This window comes from Cornus florida, unplaced genomic scaffold (assembly GCF_030987335.1).
Source record: "Cornus florida cultivar Cherokee Brave unplaced genomic scaffold, ASM3098733v1 CherokeeBrave_3.0.0_Hap2_Chr08, whole genome shotgun sequence".
Classification (NCBI taxonomy): Eukaryota; Viridiplantae; Streptophyta; class Magnoliopsida; order Cornales; family Cornaceae; genus Cornus; species Cornus florida.
This window is the reverse complement of record NW_026775578.1, coordinates 81,564,341-81,582,490: the sequence shown is the minus strand read 5'-3', so window position 1 is coordinate 81,582,490 and position 18,150 is coordinate 81,564,341. Positions and strand designations below refer to the sequence as shown.

Below are 18,150 nucleotides of genomic sequence, written 5' to 3'. Positions count from 1 at the left end.
GTCATAACAGGTTGGCCTTATACATTTTTGACCCATCCATTTTCAACCTGTTTTGAATGAGTTGAATATTAGTATTGATCCATGCTTGACCCGCCCATTTTCAATCCAGCCCAACCCGTCCATTTGCCACCCCTAGCCGTAACCTATGGTGTGGGAATACTTGACATGTGGGCCCCAGGTCATAAAAGCAATCAAGGCGAGCTCGCTAGCAAGAAACAAAAGGCTTAATTTAAAATTTAAAAAAAAAAAAAATGAAAGGGCTCTTGCACTCACCCTCTGCCCAAACAATCTAATGAGCCACCTTTGCTCATTTATTTATTTTTTTTTCTTTTTTAAAAAAGTGCTCTTTTCCTTTTCTTTTTCTTTTTTTTTTTTTTTTTTTTCTCTTTGCTTCATTACCTCATGATTTTTTTTTAAAATTTTTAAAAGAGCACTTTTCCTTTTAAAATATATATATATATATATATATATATATATATATAATCTTTAAATTTGTCAACAAATATATGACAAACAAAAAGTTAAAAAATAATATTTTATTCATCACAAACAATAAGAAAATTACATTTTTTTCAATATTAGCTAAATTTATTCCACAAATATTTCATGAAATTCACAAATAAGTTTTAAATTTATTTTATAAAAAAAATTTATAATAAAATAAAATAATAAGAAAGTGGTTAATACCATAGAAGCTCTCTGCATTTGTGGAGAGCTATGTCAGCCCAATTTGCTGATGTGGTTCTCCGCATTTACAAATTTAAAGAGCCTAATACCCATTGCCCTAACATAATTTCCTTGCTTTTGTTTCCGACATTATGCTAGTTGGCTATATAAGATGGTTTTACACAACAATTTAATTTATGATTATTATTATTATTATTAGTATTATTTTGTAGAAAGTAGTAAAAGATCTCAATGGGAGATGAATGTGTTTGAAATGTCAAGTTCTGATTAGTTACCTAGTGAAATTGACAAATGTGTTTGAAATGTCAAGTTCTGACTAAAGTTACCCTAGTAAAATTGACAATTAAATGCACACGCTTATGAATAGATTCAAAAATAGAAATCAAGGCCTTGTTTGGTATGTGTTCTGTAATGTTTTGTTTTGTTCCAAAAGTGCTACAATGACAATTTTCTGGCCAAATCATGTTTGTCTGGACTTGTTTTATTCCCAACAGTATCAGAACAAATCCATTATTTGGCCTAAAAACTGAAACACAAAATTGGTGTTTTATGTTGTTCCAAGCCCATTTTTCATTGTAATGGGGGCAAAAAAAAAAAAAATTAGGGCAAATCATTTCTTCCTCCCGATCACCTCCATCTCTTTTCTCGTTCTCAACTCTGAACTTGCCCTCTCCCTCTCTGCAACTGCAAACTACAAAGTCTACAAGAATTAGAAGTTCAAAACCCGCCTCCATCTCTATTCTTGTTCTCAGCTCTGAACTTGCCATCTTTCTCTCTCTGCAACTGCAAACTATAAAATCTACAAGAATCAGAAGTTCAAAACCCGCCTCCATCTCTATTCTCATTCTTAACTTTGAAATTGCCATCTCTCTCTTTCTCTCTCTGCAACTGGAAACTACAAAATGTACAAGAATCAAAAGTTCAAAACCCGCCTCCATTTCTATTCTCGTTCTCAACTTTGAAGTTGCCCTCTCTCTCTCTCTGCAATTGCAAACTACAAAATCTACAAGAATCAAAAGTTCAAAACCCATATATTTCAGTTTATCTATCTGTCTGCAAGAATCAAAAGTTCAAAACCTATTACCTATATCAAAACCCATATTCGCATATCATTTCAAATTGTTCAAAAAATCAAAACCCATATCTTTGAATTTAGGGATATTTTTAGAAAGTATAAAATACTACCAACCATGTTATACCATGTTTTTGTTCCAAAATTCTCATTGCAAATTTTAGTCGCCAAACATATTTTGTTCTCATTTCAGAACACCCTATTACAAAACACTTGTTCTATTCTAGGCTAAAACAAAATGCCCGAGAACACAACGCATATCAAACGGGCCCCAAGTCTCTCTCTCTAACTTTCTGTGTGCAAAAGTCCTCTTCTTTTCCTTGTTTTTCTTCTGCTCCTACTCCTTTCCATGGGAGTGGGGAGGTGCTACCTTTACCTCCCACAACTTCAATAAACTCGGCGTGTGTTAATAAGTTTGCTTTGAGTGTGTTTTTCACGCCGTTTTTACTTTTGTTTAGGTAGATCTACTCATATTGGGCTTGTTTCCGACTAGTATGGATGGATCTGTTGTTTTCTCTTTGGCTAGATCTTTGATCTATGTCAGTTTTGGCTGTTCCTGACTTGATCTGATTTTGTCCGAGTTTGGGTGGTTTTTTCCCCGTTGGAGGCGCCTTGTGGTTGTAGCTTTGGAGTTGTTGCCTTATGATGGCCAAGCCTTTGGGTCTCTCCAGTTGCTGCTCTTCTCTCTTGGTGGTTTCCGTTCTTGAGCTTTGGCTTTTGTTCTTAAGCTTTGGAGTTTGGGTGGTTTTTCCCCCGTCGGAGGCGCCTTGTGGTTGTAACTTTGGAGTTGTTTCCTTATGATGGCCAAGCCTTTGGGTCTCTCCTGTTGCTGCTCTTCTCCCTTGGTGGTTTCCATTCTTGAGCTTTGGCTTTTGTTCTCAACAAATTTGGAATCTGTTCGCCATTTTTTCTTGTTTTGCTTCAAGATTTGTATACCTTTATCTGGCTTGACTTTTGCCTCTATATGTTGGCTTGACCTTTGTGCCTTCGCAATGATAAAAATAAAATAAAAATAAAAAATAAAAAAGAGAAATTGACAAGTCACAAAAAAATTGATGAGGTCCTTTTCACTAAAAGTTTCATCTTGTTTTTTCACTTGCTAGTTTGAAATTGTTTGGTTATAAGAACAGTGATTGTGTTAATTGGAAAATAAATTGAAATTTGGTGGCAATTTCAAACAATGTTTTGTTCACCTTTCTATAATATGTACATGCCTCTGCAGACCTAATACTTCATTTGATTAGAGTGATGAAAAAATGGATGAAAAAAATATGGGGACGGATGGATGAGGAATTCTATGGAAGGGAAAATGTCTCTCCAATTTTTTATTTGGTTTAATGGATAGATAGTAGCAAAGGGTAGATGAGATGAATTCTTTTTTTTTTTTTGGTTGGAAGGAATAAAAAGAGAGTTTTTATATTTTATACCAATATACCCCCCGTATAAAATAATAAAGGGTAGATATTCATTTGAATTATTTGAAAAGGTTAAAATTGGAAATTGTATATTTGTAGGTAGTTATTCACTTTTTTTCTCCTCCCTTTCCCAAAATTGGGCCGATAGAAAAATATTAAAGAAAGGAGGTATACTTCATCACTCCTGCTTCCTCCCTCTCTTCCCTTCCCTCCAACCAAATACGAAAAACTTCATTTATCCCTCCTCAATCCATCCCTCCAACCACATATAGCATAAGTCCCAAGATCAACGAAGAAGTCAAGAAAGAGTCTGCTCTTCATTTTTTTTTTTTGTTTTGTGAACCATTTGGAGAGTCTAAAGTGGCTTGATTTTTTGTTACCAAAAATATATATATCAGTTTGATTTTTTTTTTTTTTCCCAGCCTTCATGAAAGCTTTAAATAGCTCATTTATAGTAAAACTAGTATTTTCTAATCAAATTCGAAAATCAGATTCCACACAACAACACATAAACAACCACTCCGCAAATATCTTACTATTCTCAAACCTGGATAAAGACTGCATATATCTTGCCCTTTTCAAACCCCGGCGATGGTAGGAGCCTCGCACACTAAGTTGGGTTTGTCCTTTTAACTTCCACACAACACATTTAACATTAGCAATAATTTCAAGTGATGTTTCTCTTTTAATTGATAACTAGTTGGGCATCATCAACAAGAAATAATATATAACGACGGACAATTTTTTTAAAATATCCACTTAATTATCAATCAACAACAAGCACACACTACAAGATTATGCTTAACAAAATTCCATTTTTTATTTATTTTTTTAGTTTTAATTTTATTTTATTTTTTATTTTGACTGCTCCATTCAAAGGGACCAAAGATCTAACATCCACTTCCCAAATCAATGTTCCATAGTGCAAAATGCAGCTTAACCATTTCTTCAACCACAAGTAGAACCAATACATATGACTGGATGCAAGGCTAGTGATGTTATAAGTGATGCAAACAATGATAAGAATGTAGCAGTTGAGTTTTATATTTTTAGAGAATGAATTCCCATATAAATTTTGAGTAACTATCCTTAATGTCAGAGAAGTTATGATGATATATATTATTGAAGTGATGCAAATTATGAGACGCATGAAGCAATTTCAATTAAGAGAATGAATTTACTAACAATTTTGAGCAATTATCCTCATATTAGAAGGTAGAAGAAGCATAGAACTGATTGTTGAAGCCAATATAGCCTGATTAAATTGCTAAATGGCTAAACGGGCGTGCTGACAGATTTTCTGAACCGTTCCCGAAGTGTCTGTTTTTCACTTTTTGTTTTTTTTTTTTGGGCTAAAAATGGTCTAACAAGCAAGACTCACTGCTACGTCGTGATGTACGCCGTTTTTCGACCGAAATACATCGTTTAGCTGTTAATTATTTCGAAATTTTTGTTCATTGCCTGAACGAACTCGGATTGCTCTCAATTGTTATATTTAGTAATTTTTATTGGTTAAGTTTCTTACTCTATTTTTTTCAAACTTTATTTTTAGGTTTATGCTTAAATGTTAGTTTCCTTTTGATATTAGGTTTCCTGATGAACACTGAAAAGTGCGCATTTAAACCCGTTAAGCTTAAGCATTCTAGTACCTTTATCTATCTTACTTTGCCGTTTTAAACTTATTACGTGTTATTTATATTTTCAGGCACTAATCCCAAAATTAAGCTAACTCAGCCAAATAAGAGCTTAATTGAAGCAATCCTGAGATAAACTAAAGGAGGGAGCAAAGTGGAGAAAGAAAGGAGCAAAAAGGAATCAAGTTGTGTAGCTGAAAAGTTCGATCGATCCAACTTAGAGTTCGATCGATCGAACATCTATGATCGATCACAGTACTTCTTGATAGATCCAACCTTGGCCTTTGCTGAAATTCCAAGTTCGATCGATCGAACATCACCTTCGATCGATCGAACCCTATTTTGTCCTATTCAAATGATTGATCTTATTCACAGTTGTACGCCTACCAACCACTTTTGTCTTTTTCCCCATAAATATCTTGAAAATATCCCAGCCTTGTCATTATCCGGAGGAGTCAGACCACTTCGATTGATCCAAGATGTAGTTCGATCGATCGAACCCATTTTCGATCGATCCAAGTTAAGGTTCGATCGATTGAACTTCCTCCAGCGAGAAAAAGTTAAAGTCCAGCTCATTTATTCCATCCTTCATCCAATCATTGGAGAATATGCCTTGCACGACCACAGCTCATCATGGGATGTATTTGACCTACCTATATAAGGAATATGATACACTTTTTGAGGGAGTCTCTTGTCACACATTGAAAATCATCTTGGAGGCTATTTTTGAAGAAAAAGAAAGGAGGAAGCTAGAGCAACCTTTGGAGGAGACCTTCATCATCAAGGAGCAGATTTTCACCATGGATTTAGCCCTTGAGGGTTGGAGCTTCATCATCATGAGTGGCTAGACATCCTTTTGGGGCTAGAGTTAGCCCCAAACATGCTTTCTTTACCTAATCTTGTGTAATTTTGAGGGATTTGTATTGTAATGCATATTTTGACTCTTGAACTTATTAAGATCTTGATTATTCATTGAGTTCTATGGATTAATGCTTCTAATTGATCATTTTCTCTATCTATATGTCTATGTATGCTAGAGTAGATGCTCACCTCTAGATTTAATGTTAATGATACATGTCTATGTGTATTAATGCCTTTAATCTTGAGATTGTCAAAATATGAAGTTCTTAATGTAATGCTCTTGTTATGTCTCTAGATGGTTCATACTTATTCTTTGATGGATTGTGCTTCTCTTTTAAGTAGTGTAGTGTTAGTTGGGGAAACAATTCATGCTTGTTCTTTGATGTTCCATGCTTTTGAATGCAAGAAGCATATGCTCTAATATTGTATTGTATGTGGATTGTGAGCTTAATGAAGGATTAATGACTAGTTATGATATGTTGTATCTTTCACATGTGTTTAGACAATTTATTCCTCTCCCAATAGATATTTTGTACCTCTCACATGATGTTTAGATAATGCATGTTTAACTAAATCATCCTTATGGATTGCTTGGACTATGAGCTTAATGAAAGGTTCAATGACTTGAATTGTTATTTTGTTATCTTCACATGATGTTTAGACAATATATTCCTCTACCAATAGATGTATTGTGGCCTCACACATGTTGATTGAGACAATTTGCACTTGTTGAGTCACCCTTACCAATTGAATGTCTTTTACACACACAACATTGTTGGAACACATTCATTTCCCTCATTAGTCACTTGATTATGGTTTGGAATAGTATTGTTTGGTGGTGATCTCTACACCCCAAGACCTTTCCTTCGTACTTACTCTTTATCTTATTGCATTGCTTTATTATAGTTTAGCTCATTTAGTATAATCAACCAACCTAATTCTTTTTTGCAATTATTTGGTACGCTAGAGTCGAAGTTGAAATTCCAACACGTATAATCCCTTGGGACGATCCCTACTCACCCTATCTATATTTTATATAGAGAAAGGTAGTAGTGGCTTTCTATAAATGTAAAACTTGGCCACCTCCTAAATTCACAACTCTTCAAGCTTGACTTGGTATCGCGACCCTTGTAGAGGACCCGGTCAGTTTTTGGCGCCGTTGCCGGGGATTAACGGTTTTATTGGAATTAAACTAGACAATAGTGTTCATTAGATTGTTTCTATTTTTATTTTATTTTCCATTGTATATTCTTTTCTCTTGATTCTCATTATTATTTGTTCAATTAGGTACTTGACTACAAGGAAGGCGAACTTTGGAACTTAAAGCAATCATTGGAGCTTAAAAGCTAAATTTGGAGTTGAAGTGCTAAAGGACCGTTGTGAGCAATTCTTGGAACTCTTGTATTTTAATTGTTTCACTTCTTTGTATGCGTGTGATAGCCCTTGTTGAGGCTCATTTTATTGCTAAATTTTTGTCCAAGCATAGGCCCTTGTTGAGGCCAATTTTTTCTTGCATTTGGGTTTTAATTGTGAATGGAGGAATTGTTTGATCCAAGTTTGGGGGGGAATTACATCCCTTCACCTTATGCTCCTCCATCACATTTTAATTCTTATGAGATTGAGTCCAATTCATTTCATGCATCATCTTATTATGGACTTGATCACTCATTTAATCCTTCTTATAACTATTGCCCTCCACCACCATTTTATGATGAATCAATTCCACCACCTTCTAAGTATTCACCCGGATTTGAAGAAAAAGTGTTAGCTTTACTTGATGTGCATATTTCACACACTTTACTTATTAATTCTCATTCTCAAACTTTAGCCAACTTAGAAGCTCAAGTTGAACAAATTACAAATACTCTTTCTCATCAAGAGGAAGAGGAAGAGGCAAATGAAAAAATGGCAAGAACTTCAATGTATATAGATGAGGATAATGAGAGTGAGGAGAATGAAACAAGTGAGCTAATGCCTAGCACTCTATCTTGTATAGAGGAGGAAGTGGCAAATGAGTTAGTGACTAATCCAATAGAACATAACATGATTAATGAGGACTTTCCTTGTTTTGATTATGATTTTATCTCGGAGATGGCTACTCTAGAGAGTGAGGAGATGTTGACCACACTTGAGGTAAGAGAGAAGGAGGAGGAACTTGTTGAAGAGGGCCTTCCTTCTATTATCTCTAATGACCCTCTTGAGGAGTGTCTTTTGGAAATGTATAAAAATTGTGGTTTTGACTTTAAAAGCTCTAAAAATGAAATAAACTCTCTAATGGACTCCTTAGCTTACTTAGAAGGTGAGGAAATGGTAATTTATAAGGAGGAGAAGAGGGATGAAGAGAGGGTGTTTCTTATTAATCCAAATGAGTCTTTGAAAGACAATGCCTCACCAATTATCAATATGGATGATCATTTGAATGTGTTTCAAGAACACAACAAAGAGGCAAGCCTAACCATGATTGATTTTATTTTCAAGACCGTGGATGAAAGGAACAATATCATCTCTTTTATTTCTTTTCAAGTCATTCTTTTGGAGGATGATTTTATTGTCATAAGTGGGACATTAAATGAGAAAAGTGAAAAGAGGGTCAATAAGGATGTTTCATATCCAGTTTTTGATTCATTTGATTAGTGAGTTGACCTAACGTCTTGCTAGAGACGTTAAACACTAGTATTCGTAGAGTTTCATAACTCTATTCCTCCCTCATTTCTTTTTATTTTTCATTATTGTGTACATTCTTCCATCTATTTTTCAAATTTTCATTCTTGTTACCATCATTGGGGCTTAGCATAGGATTTTCTGCACTTTTAGTTCAAAATTAGGCATTTGGTGCCAGTTCGATCAATTACAAGAGCACCTTCGATCGATCGAATTGTTCTTCGATCGATCCAACTATGGATTCGATCGATCGAACTCCACTTGAGTCCCAACACTTAGAAAAAAATTTTGAGCTTTCATCAATTTTGAAAGTGCATGCTCTCGGGATCTCCAGGATTTTCACTGTTCGATCGATCCAACTACAATTTCGATCGATCAAAGAACATTCGATCGATCCAACTTTATAGTTCGATTGATCTCGAGCTTCAACACTTAGAAAAATTTTGGACATGTTTCAATTCTGAAAATGCATGCTCTCGGGATCTCCAAAATTTTACATGTTCGATCGATCGAACTTTATCTCGGATCGATCACAGCTATGTTCAATCGATCGAACTTCATCTTCGATCGATCACAACTTTGTCCCTTTGACCCTTTCACTTTTTGACTTTTTCCTATTTATTTTTTTATTTTATTTTATTTTTTTATTTTATTTTATTTCATCTAGTTACCTCTCTCTCTTGACTAAAAAAAAAAAAAAAAGAAGTTTTTGGAAATTTGTTAAAAACACAAAAATATTTTTGTTAATTTTATTTTATTTTCAAAAATTCAAAAAAGATTTTTATTTTATTTTCATTTTTACTTTTATTTCTAAGCTTTATTTTTTATTTTTATTTCAAATATTTAAAATTAAAAAAAAAAAAAAAACTCAAATCCCAAAAACATTTTTCTTTTATTTTATTTTATTTTATTTTATTTCCAAAAATCCAAAAATATTTTGTTAAACTTTAATTTTTAATTCTTCTAACTTATCAAAAAAAAAAAAAATCTTTGCATTCCTTATTTTCTTACATTTTTATTTACTTGCCTTTTTATTTATTTTTTTATTTGTGTACATATTTGTTTTGTCTAAAAAAATAAAAAATAAAAAAATAAGACGATTTTTCAAAGAAGCATTCCGTCTTGCTAGAGACGTTAAACTTAGCACCCATTTTGCATATTTCTTACATTTTTCATTTTTCTTTGCATGTTTTCACATATATATTAAAAAAAAAAAAATGAAAAACAAAAAGTAAGAAAATTTTGTATATACTTGCATTGTACATATTCTTTCCATTTTTTTTGCATTATACATGTTCCTTTTCATTTCTTGCATTGCACATATTATTTTTCATTTCTTACATTGAACATATTCTTTCATTACATTTTGCCTTATTTTATTTTCTTTTTATATTTTGTTCATGCATTTTATTCTTTGTTTTTCTTGCATTTTGTATATACTTGCTTTCATTAAATGAAAAATATAAAAAGATTCATCATTGTGCCCTTATGTGTAGTCATGCATACTTTATGCTTTAGTTAGGGCTTGATCTTATATCTCTCTTGCATCATGTGTTACATTGCCTTAGACTGCTTGATTTGATTATTCTTATCCCATTTGATATTTGATGTGAGTTTGCTAGCGTGGTTATTCAAGTAGGTTGTTGATTCCAAGTTTGGGGGAGATGTCTTTCGAATTGGATCATGACCGGGCTTCATGTCTACACCACCACGGTATACTCTTTCCACTTTTTTTTCCATTGTTCTCATTGCACATTGAGGACAATGTGCGGTTTAAGTTTGGGGGTAAGGTGTCTTGTTGCATTATACTTAAGATTTGAACTTTAAATGCATGATTGAGATTTGAGATTGATGTTAGTTATGATTTTGATCTTTTGAGGACTATATTGCTTAAAATTTAAAAATTGCTTGACTTGAGAGTCCAATACTCCTTGTATGCCTTGAGGATGCCATTTAGGAGTAAATTTTTCAAAAGATTGATATCTTGCTTGCATTTGTGGTCCACATCATCCTAAATTTGTGATTGTTTTGAGATTCATTTTAGGATTCTACACTAGCACCGGTGCACACTAGCATTCATTTGTGGGGTACATGCTTTGTTGATTATTGAATTGGTTATATCCCAATTGGGCTAGTAGTGCATTGAAAGCTTTCATTCTTGATAAAGGTGGATGACAACCCCTTTTCATTGAGTAGCCGGGATTCTTGCCTTATTAAGCAGTGAACTTCTCGCGCCGAAAGGTGGAGGGCCCAAACTTTAGGTTAATAATTGATTTAAAAAAAAAAAAAAAAGTTGCAAAAGCAATAAAAGTGAGGACTTCTCCCAAAAGGCGAGAAGTAGGAAATGATTAGATGGTTGTTGTCTTGATTTGTAGCCTAGTTGATTTGAGTTTGTAAGTCCGTAGGGGTGTTTTAACACCTAATGCCCTAAAGCCATCTGGTTTGGGAGTCATTGACCTAAAGCTCGCTACATGAATCTTCTAGAAAGCTTAAGAGATCAACACATTGCACAATATTTCCATCTTTAATCCTCAATAAAAAAAATAAAAAAAATAAAAATAATAAAGAAGAAGAAAATGAGTGAAAAGAATAAACGCACCTAGAACAATAAAGTTTTAATAAAAGGTTCACTCTCTTATCTTGATGATCGGTACTAGATTTGTGTGCTAGTTTGAGGGTAAGGATGTGATTACTTCTCTAGTTGGCTAAGATAGCAACACACTTGATGCCAGATCTCTCACATGGATTCTAGACTTGTTTCGATTTTCATGATCATTTTCTTGATATGTGGAGGACCATACTTGCTTGCTTGATATTGAAATTTTGGGAGATTGCTTAGAAACGGTTGAAAAATTGCATACTTGAGGTAGTTTTCTCCCAAAGCTTGTTTGCAATATTGGTGCCTCTTTTGAAAGAATGAGCTTAATGTTTGTGGGTATCCTTTCTGGAAACCCTCACGAGACTTTACTCGTCCACTAGGGGTAACCTAGGGGTTTAAAAGGCTTGTTGCATATGCTAAATGCAATCGTGTTCCCTACGAAAATGGTGTTATCATTTTACTTGCTTTCCAGTTTATACTTGTAAAGTTGTTTATTTCATTCATTTACTTCTTAGTTCATTGCTAGGGACTAGCAATATTTAAGTTTGGGGGTGTGATGAGCACTGAAAAGTGCGCATTTAAACCCGTTAAGCTTAAGCATTCTAGTACTTTTATCTATCTTACTTTGCCGTTTTAGACTTATTACGTGTTATTTATATTTTCAGGCACTAATCCCAAAATTGAGCTAACTCAGCCAAATAAGAGCTTAATTGAAGCAATCCTGAGATAAACCAAAGGAGGGAGCAAAGTGGAGAAAGAAAGGAGCAAAAAGGAATCAAGTTGTGTAGCTGAAAAGTTCGATCGATCCAACTTAGAGTTCGATCGATCGAACATCTATGATCGATCACAGTACTTCATGATAGATCCAACCTTGGCCTTTGCTAAAATTCCAAGTTCGATCGATCGAACATCACCTTCGATCGATCGAATCCTATTTTGTCCTATTCAAATGATTGATCTTATCCACAGCTGTACGCCTACCAACAACTTTTGTCTTTTTCCCCATAAATATCTTGAAAATATCCCAGCCTTGTCATTATCCGGAGGAGTCAGACCACTTCGATCGATCCAAGATGCAGTTCGATCGATCGAACCCATTTTCGATCGATCCAAGTTAAGGTTCGATCAATCGAACTTCCTCCAACGAGAAAAAGTTAAAGTCCAGCTCATTTATTTCGTCCTTCATCCAATCATTGGAGAATATGCCTTGCACGACCACAGCTTATCATGGGGTGTATTTGACCTACCTATATAAGGAATATGATACACTTTTTGAGGGAGTCTCTTGTCACACATTGAAAATCATCTTGGAGGCTCTTCTTGGAGAGGAGGAAAGAGGGAAGCTAGAGCACCATTGGAGGAGATCTTCACCAACAAGGAGCAGCCATGGAGTTAGCCCTTGAGGGTTGGATCATCACTACCATGAGTGGCTAGACATCCTCTTGGGGCTAGAGTTAGCCCCAAGCATGCTTTCTATACTCTAATCTTGTGTATTATTGAGGGATTAGTGTTGTATGATACATCTTGATATTCATGTATATATAAATCTTGATTATTTCATGGTTTGTATGGTTTAATGCTTCCAATTGACTATTCTATTCTATCCATATGTCTATGTATGCTAGAGTAGAATATTCATGTGCTTATCCCTAGATTTAGTGTTTTTGATGCATGTCTATGTGTATTGATGTTATAGATCTAGAGATTATTAAGATGATATGCTTAATGAATGCTATTTTGGTTCATTTGATGGTTTATGCCTATTCTTGATGGTTTGTGCCTCTCCCCTAGTCTAGATAGCTTTATTTTCATGTTAGTAGTGTAGATTTAGTGTAGTGGTAGTGTAATGTTAGATGGAAGGATAATCTACTCTTGATGTTTGATGTTCTATGCTTGTGAGTCCAAATAGCATATGCTCTAATATTGTGGTATAATGGAATTTTGAGTTTAATGAATGATTAATGACTAGTTATGATATGTTGTATCTTTCACATGTGTTTAGACAATTTATTCCTCTCCCAATAGATATTTTGTACCTCTCACATGATATTTAGATAATGCATGTTTAACTAAATCATCCTTATGGATTGCTTAGACTATGAGCTTAATGAAAGGTTCAATGACTTGAATTGTTATTTTGTTATCTTCACATGATGTTTAGACAATATATTCCTCTACCAATAGATGTATTATGGCCTCACACATGTTGATTGAGACAATTTGCACTTGTTGAGTCACCCTTACCAATTGAATGTCTTTTACACACACAACATTGTTGCAACACATTCATTTCCCTCATTAGTCACCTGATTATGGTTAGGAATAGTATTGTTTGGTGGTGATCTTTACACCCCAAGACCTCTCTCTCTCTCTTGTTTACTTCATATTATTTTATTTAGTTGAATTCAATTTAGCTTAATCAACCAACCTAATTCTTTTTTGCAATCATTTGGTACGCTAGAGTTGAAGTTGAAATTCCAACACGTATAATCCATTGGGACGATCCCTACTCACCCTATCTATATTTTATATAGAGAAAGGTAGTAGTGGCTTTCTATAAATGTAAAACTTGGCCACCTCCTAAATTCACAACTCTTCAAGCTTGACTTGGTATCGCGACCCTTGTAAAGGACCCGGTCATTTCCCTTATAAGGTTTTACAGTAGTTAGTTTCCTTATCATTAGGCTATTCTTTCATTATAAATACATATAATGAAGAGAGTAGAATCATCTATTCAATTATGAACACAACATCAAATTTTCTCCGCGAATATATCTCATAACTTTATGGATTCAAAATTGTTTATCATTGCTCGTGAACATTCATAATTTCTGCTTAAATCAAGAATCAATCAGCAAGTTCAGCTGTTTTGTTTAGACAATGAGATCATATCAAAAGCATTGATGGCCATTTCAATCGGTGTTGAATTAGCATATTCTATGAAAGATTGAACCGTGGAGAAAATTAGCCTATATTTCAGAATTTATGTCACAAGGACTTGTAAAAGAAAAAAAATATGATTTTCTCCTTCATTAATCTGCTTTTAACAAAGTCAATATTTCTTATGCTCGAGACAAGATAAATGACTCCAAAGTTTAGGATTTTAGGATCAAATTCATCAAAGTATTTATTTCTCAGGAATCATTTTCATTTTCTACATTAAATAAACCAAAGACACCACTTCAACATGATCCTTGGGAAAAAAAATCATTTTAATATGGTAACAAATTCTCACCTGTGGTAAATTCTTGCTTCAGAAAATCAAAGCTCTTATGGTGTCCACAATTGTCTGAGGACTTAATGTAGCATCAACCTTAAGTATCCCCTCAGATTCATTAATCTGAAGCAAATCGAGTTGAGATTGCAAGAGCGAAGCAGGCATGAAATGCTTCCCTTCTGCTGCTCTTTTCTCTAGACGAGCAGAGAGAACCTCAGCCCGAGCATCCAACAAAACAAACTTCACAACAGAAACATAGCTTCCCGGTTCATAGTTTGTGTGAGCAGATCTAAGAATTTCTCTGTACCGTTTCTGCAGAGCAGAACACCCAAGAATTACATTTTCTCCACCAATTAAGCTTGCTCTTAGGACATCTCGTAGCGTTTCAAGCCATGGAGTACGGTCTTCCTCTGATAAAGGGATTCCTTTATGCATCTTTTCTGTCTTTTTTGTTGCACAAATCACCAATTCAAAAAAGTTGAACAAGAAAAAGAAAATAAATGAAATTTTTTTTAGCAGAATAATAAAACTCCGATTCTAAATAAAATCACTAAAATTAATCAATTATTACCTTTGCTTGATTGAGAGTGAAAATCATCCGCGTCAAGAAAACTGCAATTTATAACTTTTGCTAGCATCTCACCTATTGTGCTGTCGAAGTACAAGCACAACACATGATTTCATAAGAAGAAACTAGAATTATTGGAAGTAAACAAACAAAGAAATGCGAAGGAAAAAATAATCTTTGTATTTAATCCAATATCATGTCACCGAGGCCGGTTATTGTCTTTTTAGAAATTAGTTCCTTGAAAGAAGGGGACCTTTATGAAAGGTTGCAACAATGAAGATAATATTTTATCAGCTCAAAACCTAAACCAAACAAATAATTATACGCCACTTGATGGGAAGGAAGCATCTTTTTTTTTTCCTTTCTTTTTTCAATGGTATAAAAAAAAATACAGCATACTAAAGCCGTTTTAAGTATTTTGCTAAAATCCAATCCAATTTTATGGGTGAATATGGTTGCGTTGTGCTAGAAGCTGCTAGTTTTTGGTATTGACCGCAGAAGCTCATTTACAATTTTGTTATTGATTTTACAGGCTTCTTCTACCTCTCTCAGCCTGCTAGGATCCCTTTTTTAGAGAAACAAATTACAAAAAAGGAAAAATAGCAAGAAATTATACTGAAAAGAAAACTTAAAACTTCTCCTTGCTGTATAGTTCTGTATAAAACGGTAGAAAGCGTGTGAAAGGGAAGCATTTCTAATTTCTTTCAACAAAAAGTTTTATGACAAGTTCATTGTTCATATAGCAACCAAATACACCCAAAAGTAACCCGTGGCACAGTAAACTGGTGTAAACAGTAAACTCGAACATAAATACACCTGAATTTAAATGATGTGTGATTTGTGGTGATTGCACACATCCAAGGTATCCCTCACCACCTTGTGTACCACAAGGTCACTACGTTGAAAGGGTCTTTGGTTTCACACACACAAAACCAATCTATTATATACACACACTATGCATAATGACTGTTGGATATAATTGCTACGTTCTTTTGGTATCCAAAAGTCATTACGCTTGGTGTGGATAAATTCCATGCACACCGGTCAGCAAGAAATTATTTTCCTATTCTTTTTTTATGTCAGTTAAAGAATAATTTCACCAAAAAAAAAAAAAAAACCAGAGGAATGTTGATTGGAAAATGAGAAAGACAGCTAAGAACACGTATAAGATGATTATATTACGTAAAAAAAAAAAAAAAAAATTTTAATAAAAAGGATTCCAAATCAAACAATTTAAGAGGGGGGTTTATAAGAACTCACGATTTCCCAGCGCCACTAACACCCATAATCACAACAGCTGTTCCTGTAAATGAAAAAAAGAAGGAAATTTATAATCCAATCCATACACAAATTACAGAGAAACGAAGGGAAACGTGTGCAATAAAGAGAAGAAAATTGTGAATTGAGACACAGATAGGAAGTTGTATTTGAGTAATCAACTCAATTAACAAAGAAATAGAAAAAGAAGAACCTTTGAGATCAGAAGCCATAATTGGTTGAAGGGTGAGGAAGATTTAAAGCCGCCTCAATTTATGACAAATGATAGGTGAGGAAACTAGTCCTTGCCCATATCTGTATTCAAGTAACACACGGAAACAAAGTCAAAAAACCATCTAGGGGATCTAAGATGGACTAAATACAATGTGAGCATACTGAGTATAAATATAAATTATAAATATATAAATATATATTTATAAATCGGGTGGCATGCTTTGGTAGCTCTTTCGAGGTCTGGGCTTGGGTCGGTTCAGCTGTTGTCTTCTCTTCCTACTTCCGTCATTCCTTTTGTTGTGGCAGATGTTGGGTCTTAGCTGGTTTTTGGTTGTTCTGTCATCCCTTTTGCTGTGGCGATGTTGGGTGTTGGCTGTTTTTGGTTGTTTTCGGGTCCCTTGTGCCTTGTTTGTCTTTGCCAGGCCCCAAAAAAAAAAAAAACTCCCTTAATACACTCTATGGTATTAGGTGGTGACACCAATTTTCAACCAAAAAAAATTGTTAATTTGTTGTTGTTTGATGAGTGTACTTTCTAAAAGTCATTTTACTATTAAATAAATTTTTGTTTGACAATTATACCCATCTCATATATACCATTTCCATTCAAACCCATCTCCTTAATACCCAATTTAAACTCATCTCCATCGTCACTGTTTGACCAAGGTTGAAAAAATACCAAATGAAAATGCGGCAAAAACAACAAGATTAGTTTATCAAAATGAGAATGCAGCAAAAACAGCAAGCCCTGTACTACGAATTTTCATACCCATTTCAATTTCTAAAACAACCTTCAACATATAAATCATTTTGCTTGACAAATTGCCCATAAGAGTTGGTATGGAAGAATTTTAGGTGAAACGTGATTGTTAAATAATATTCATCTTTTTGTACTTTAAATTTCAAAGTCATTTTTGAATTGGTAAATAGAATATATATAATTAATTTGTAATCTTTTTTTTTAGTATATATGAAAAATTATATATCATGCTCCTCCTAAATTTTTAATTTCTAAAATTATCTTTAACTGTTTTTTTTTTTCTTTTGTTCTTTAAATTCCTTAAATTTCTTTTAAAAAAGTCAAATTTCTCTTTTTGAATCATACTTTAATTTTTTTTCTTTCAAATATATCTCAACTTTTTTTTTCTTCTTAAAATTACTTTTTGCGTGTTATATCAACGCTAGTTTAATTTTTTATTTATTTATTTTTTAACTGTGCCCCATCTGAATTAAAATCCTTGTTAAGCTCCTGTAAGGTCCACAAAGAAAACAGAATTACAACCTGAAGAGAATGCACACGCAACCCTTGCCATAAGAAGTCTATATACCAGTCAACCTCACTGGCTTTTTTTGAGCTCAGAGAAAACATGCTCTTGATTTCTGGTTAAGAGAAAAGCACTTATTATAAGGCTACGCTACACCCACCTGCTCTCCTCTCCTGACATACTGGAACCATTTGTCTTCTCTCTATTTTTTCCACCCAACTCCACCTTTATTTATAGAGTTTTTAACCCATTTCTTCTTAACAAGGATTTTCATACCTAGTGTAACAAGACGTTACCAAATCCATCACAACTCTAAAAATAAAATCCTATTAAGAGACATATTCCTTAATTACAAAGGAACAACTTAGGTTAGCAATTTTTCAAATAAGGAAACAAATCCCGCACATGTCAAGCGAGTGCTACCGGTTAGATTCCTCCAGAACCTAGATCTTCACTTCTTCAATAAGTTTGACCGGTTTGCAAAAGTACAACTGGCGGCTATACTCCTCCAAAATCTGATAGAATTTGAGTCACTCCTAAGTGCATTGTGGGTGTTAATTGTCAGGAAAAAAAGAAAAGAAAAAGTGGAATGCTTACGGTGGAATACCCAAGTTCGAATCCCCATTTCATTAATTATTAGTTGCTTTAACTTCCAAACAAAAAAATAAAATAAAACTACTTGA

The 18,150-nt window shown here is 33.9% G+C and overlaps 1 protein-coding gene across 1 annotated transcript; it reads right to left on the bottom strand.

Moving 5' to 3' along the window:
- Positions 1-14,012: 14,012 nt before the first annotated feature.
- LOC132268198 (gluconokinase-like) lies at positions 14,013-16,612 on the bottom strand. The gene is made up of 4 exons (XM_059768985.1): positions 16,186-16,612; positions 15,975-16,017; positions 14,718-14,797; positions 14,013-14,586 (listed from the first exon to the last, which is right to left on the bottom strand). The coding sequence occupies exons 1-4, from the start codon at positions 16,202-16,204 to the stop codon at positions 14,183-14,185; spliced, it is 546 nt and encodes a 181-aa protein (XP_059624968.1). The 5' UTR covers positions 16,205-16,612; the 3' UTR covers positions 14,013-14,182.
- Positions 16,613-18,150: the final 1,538 nt, after the last annotated feature.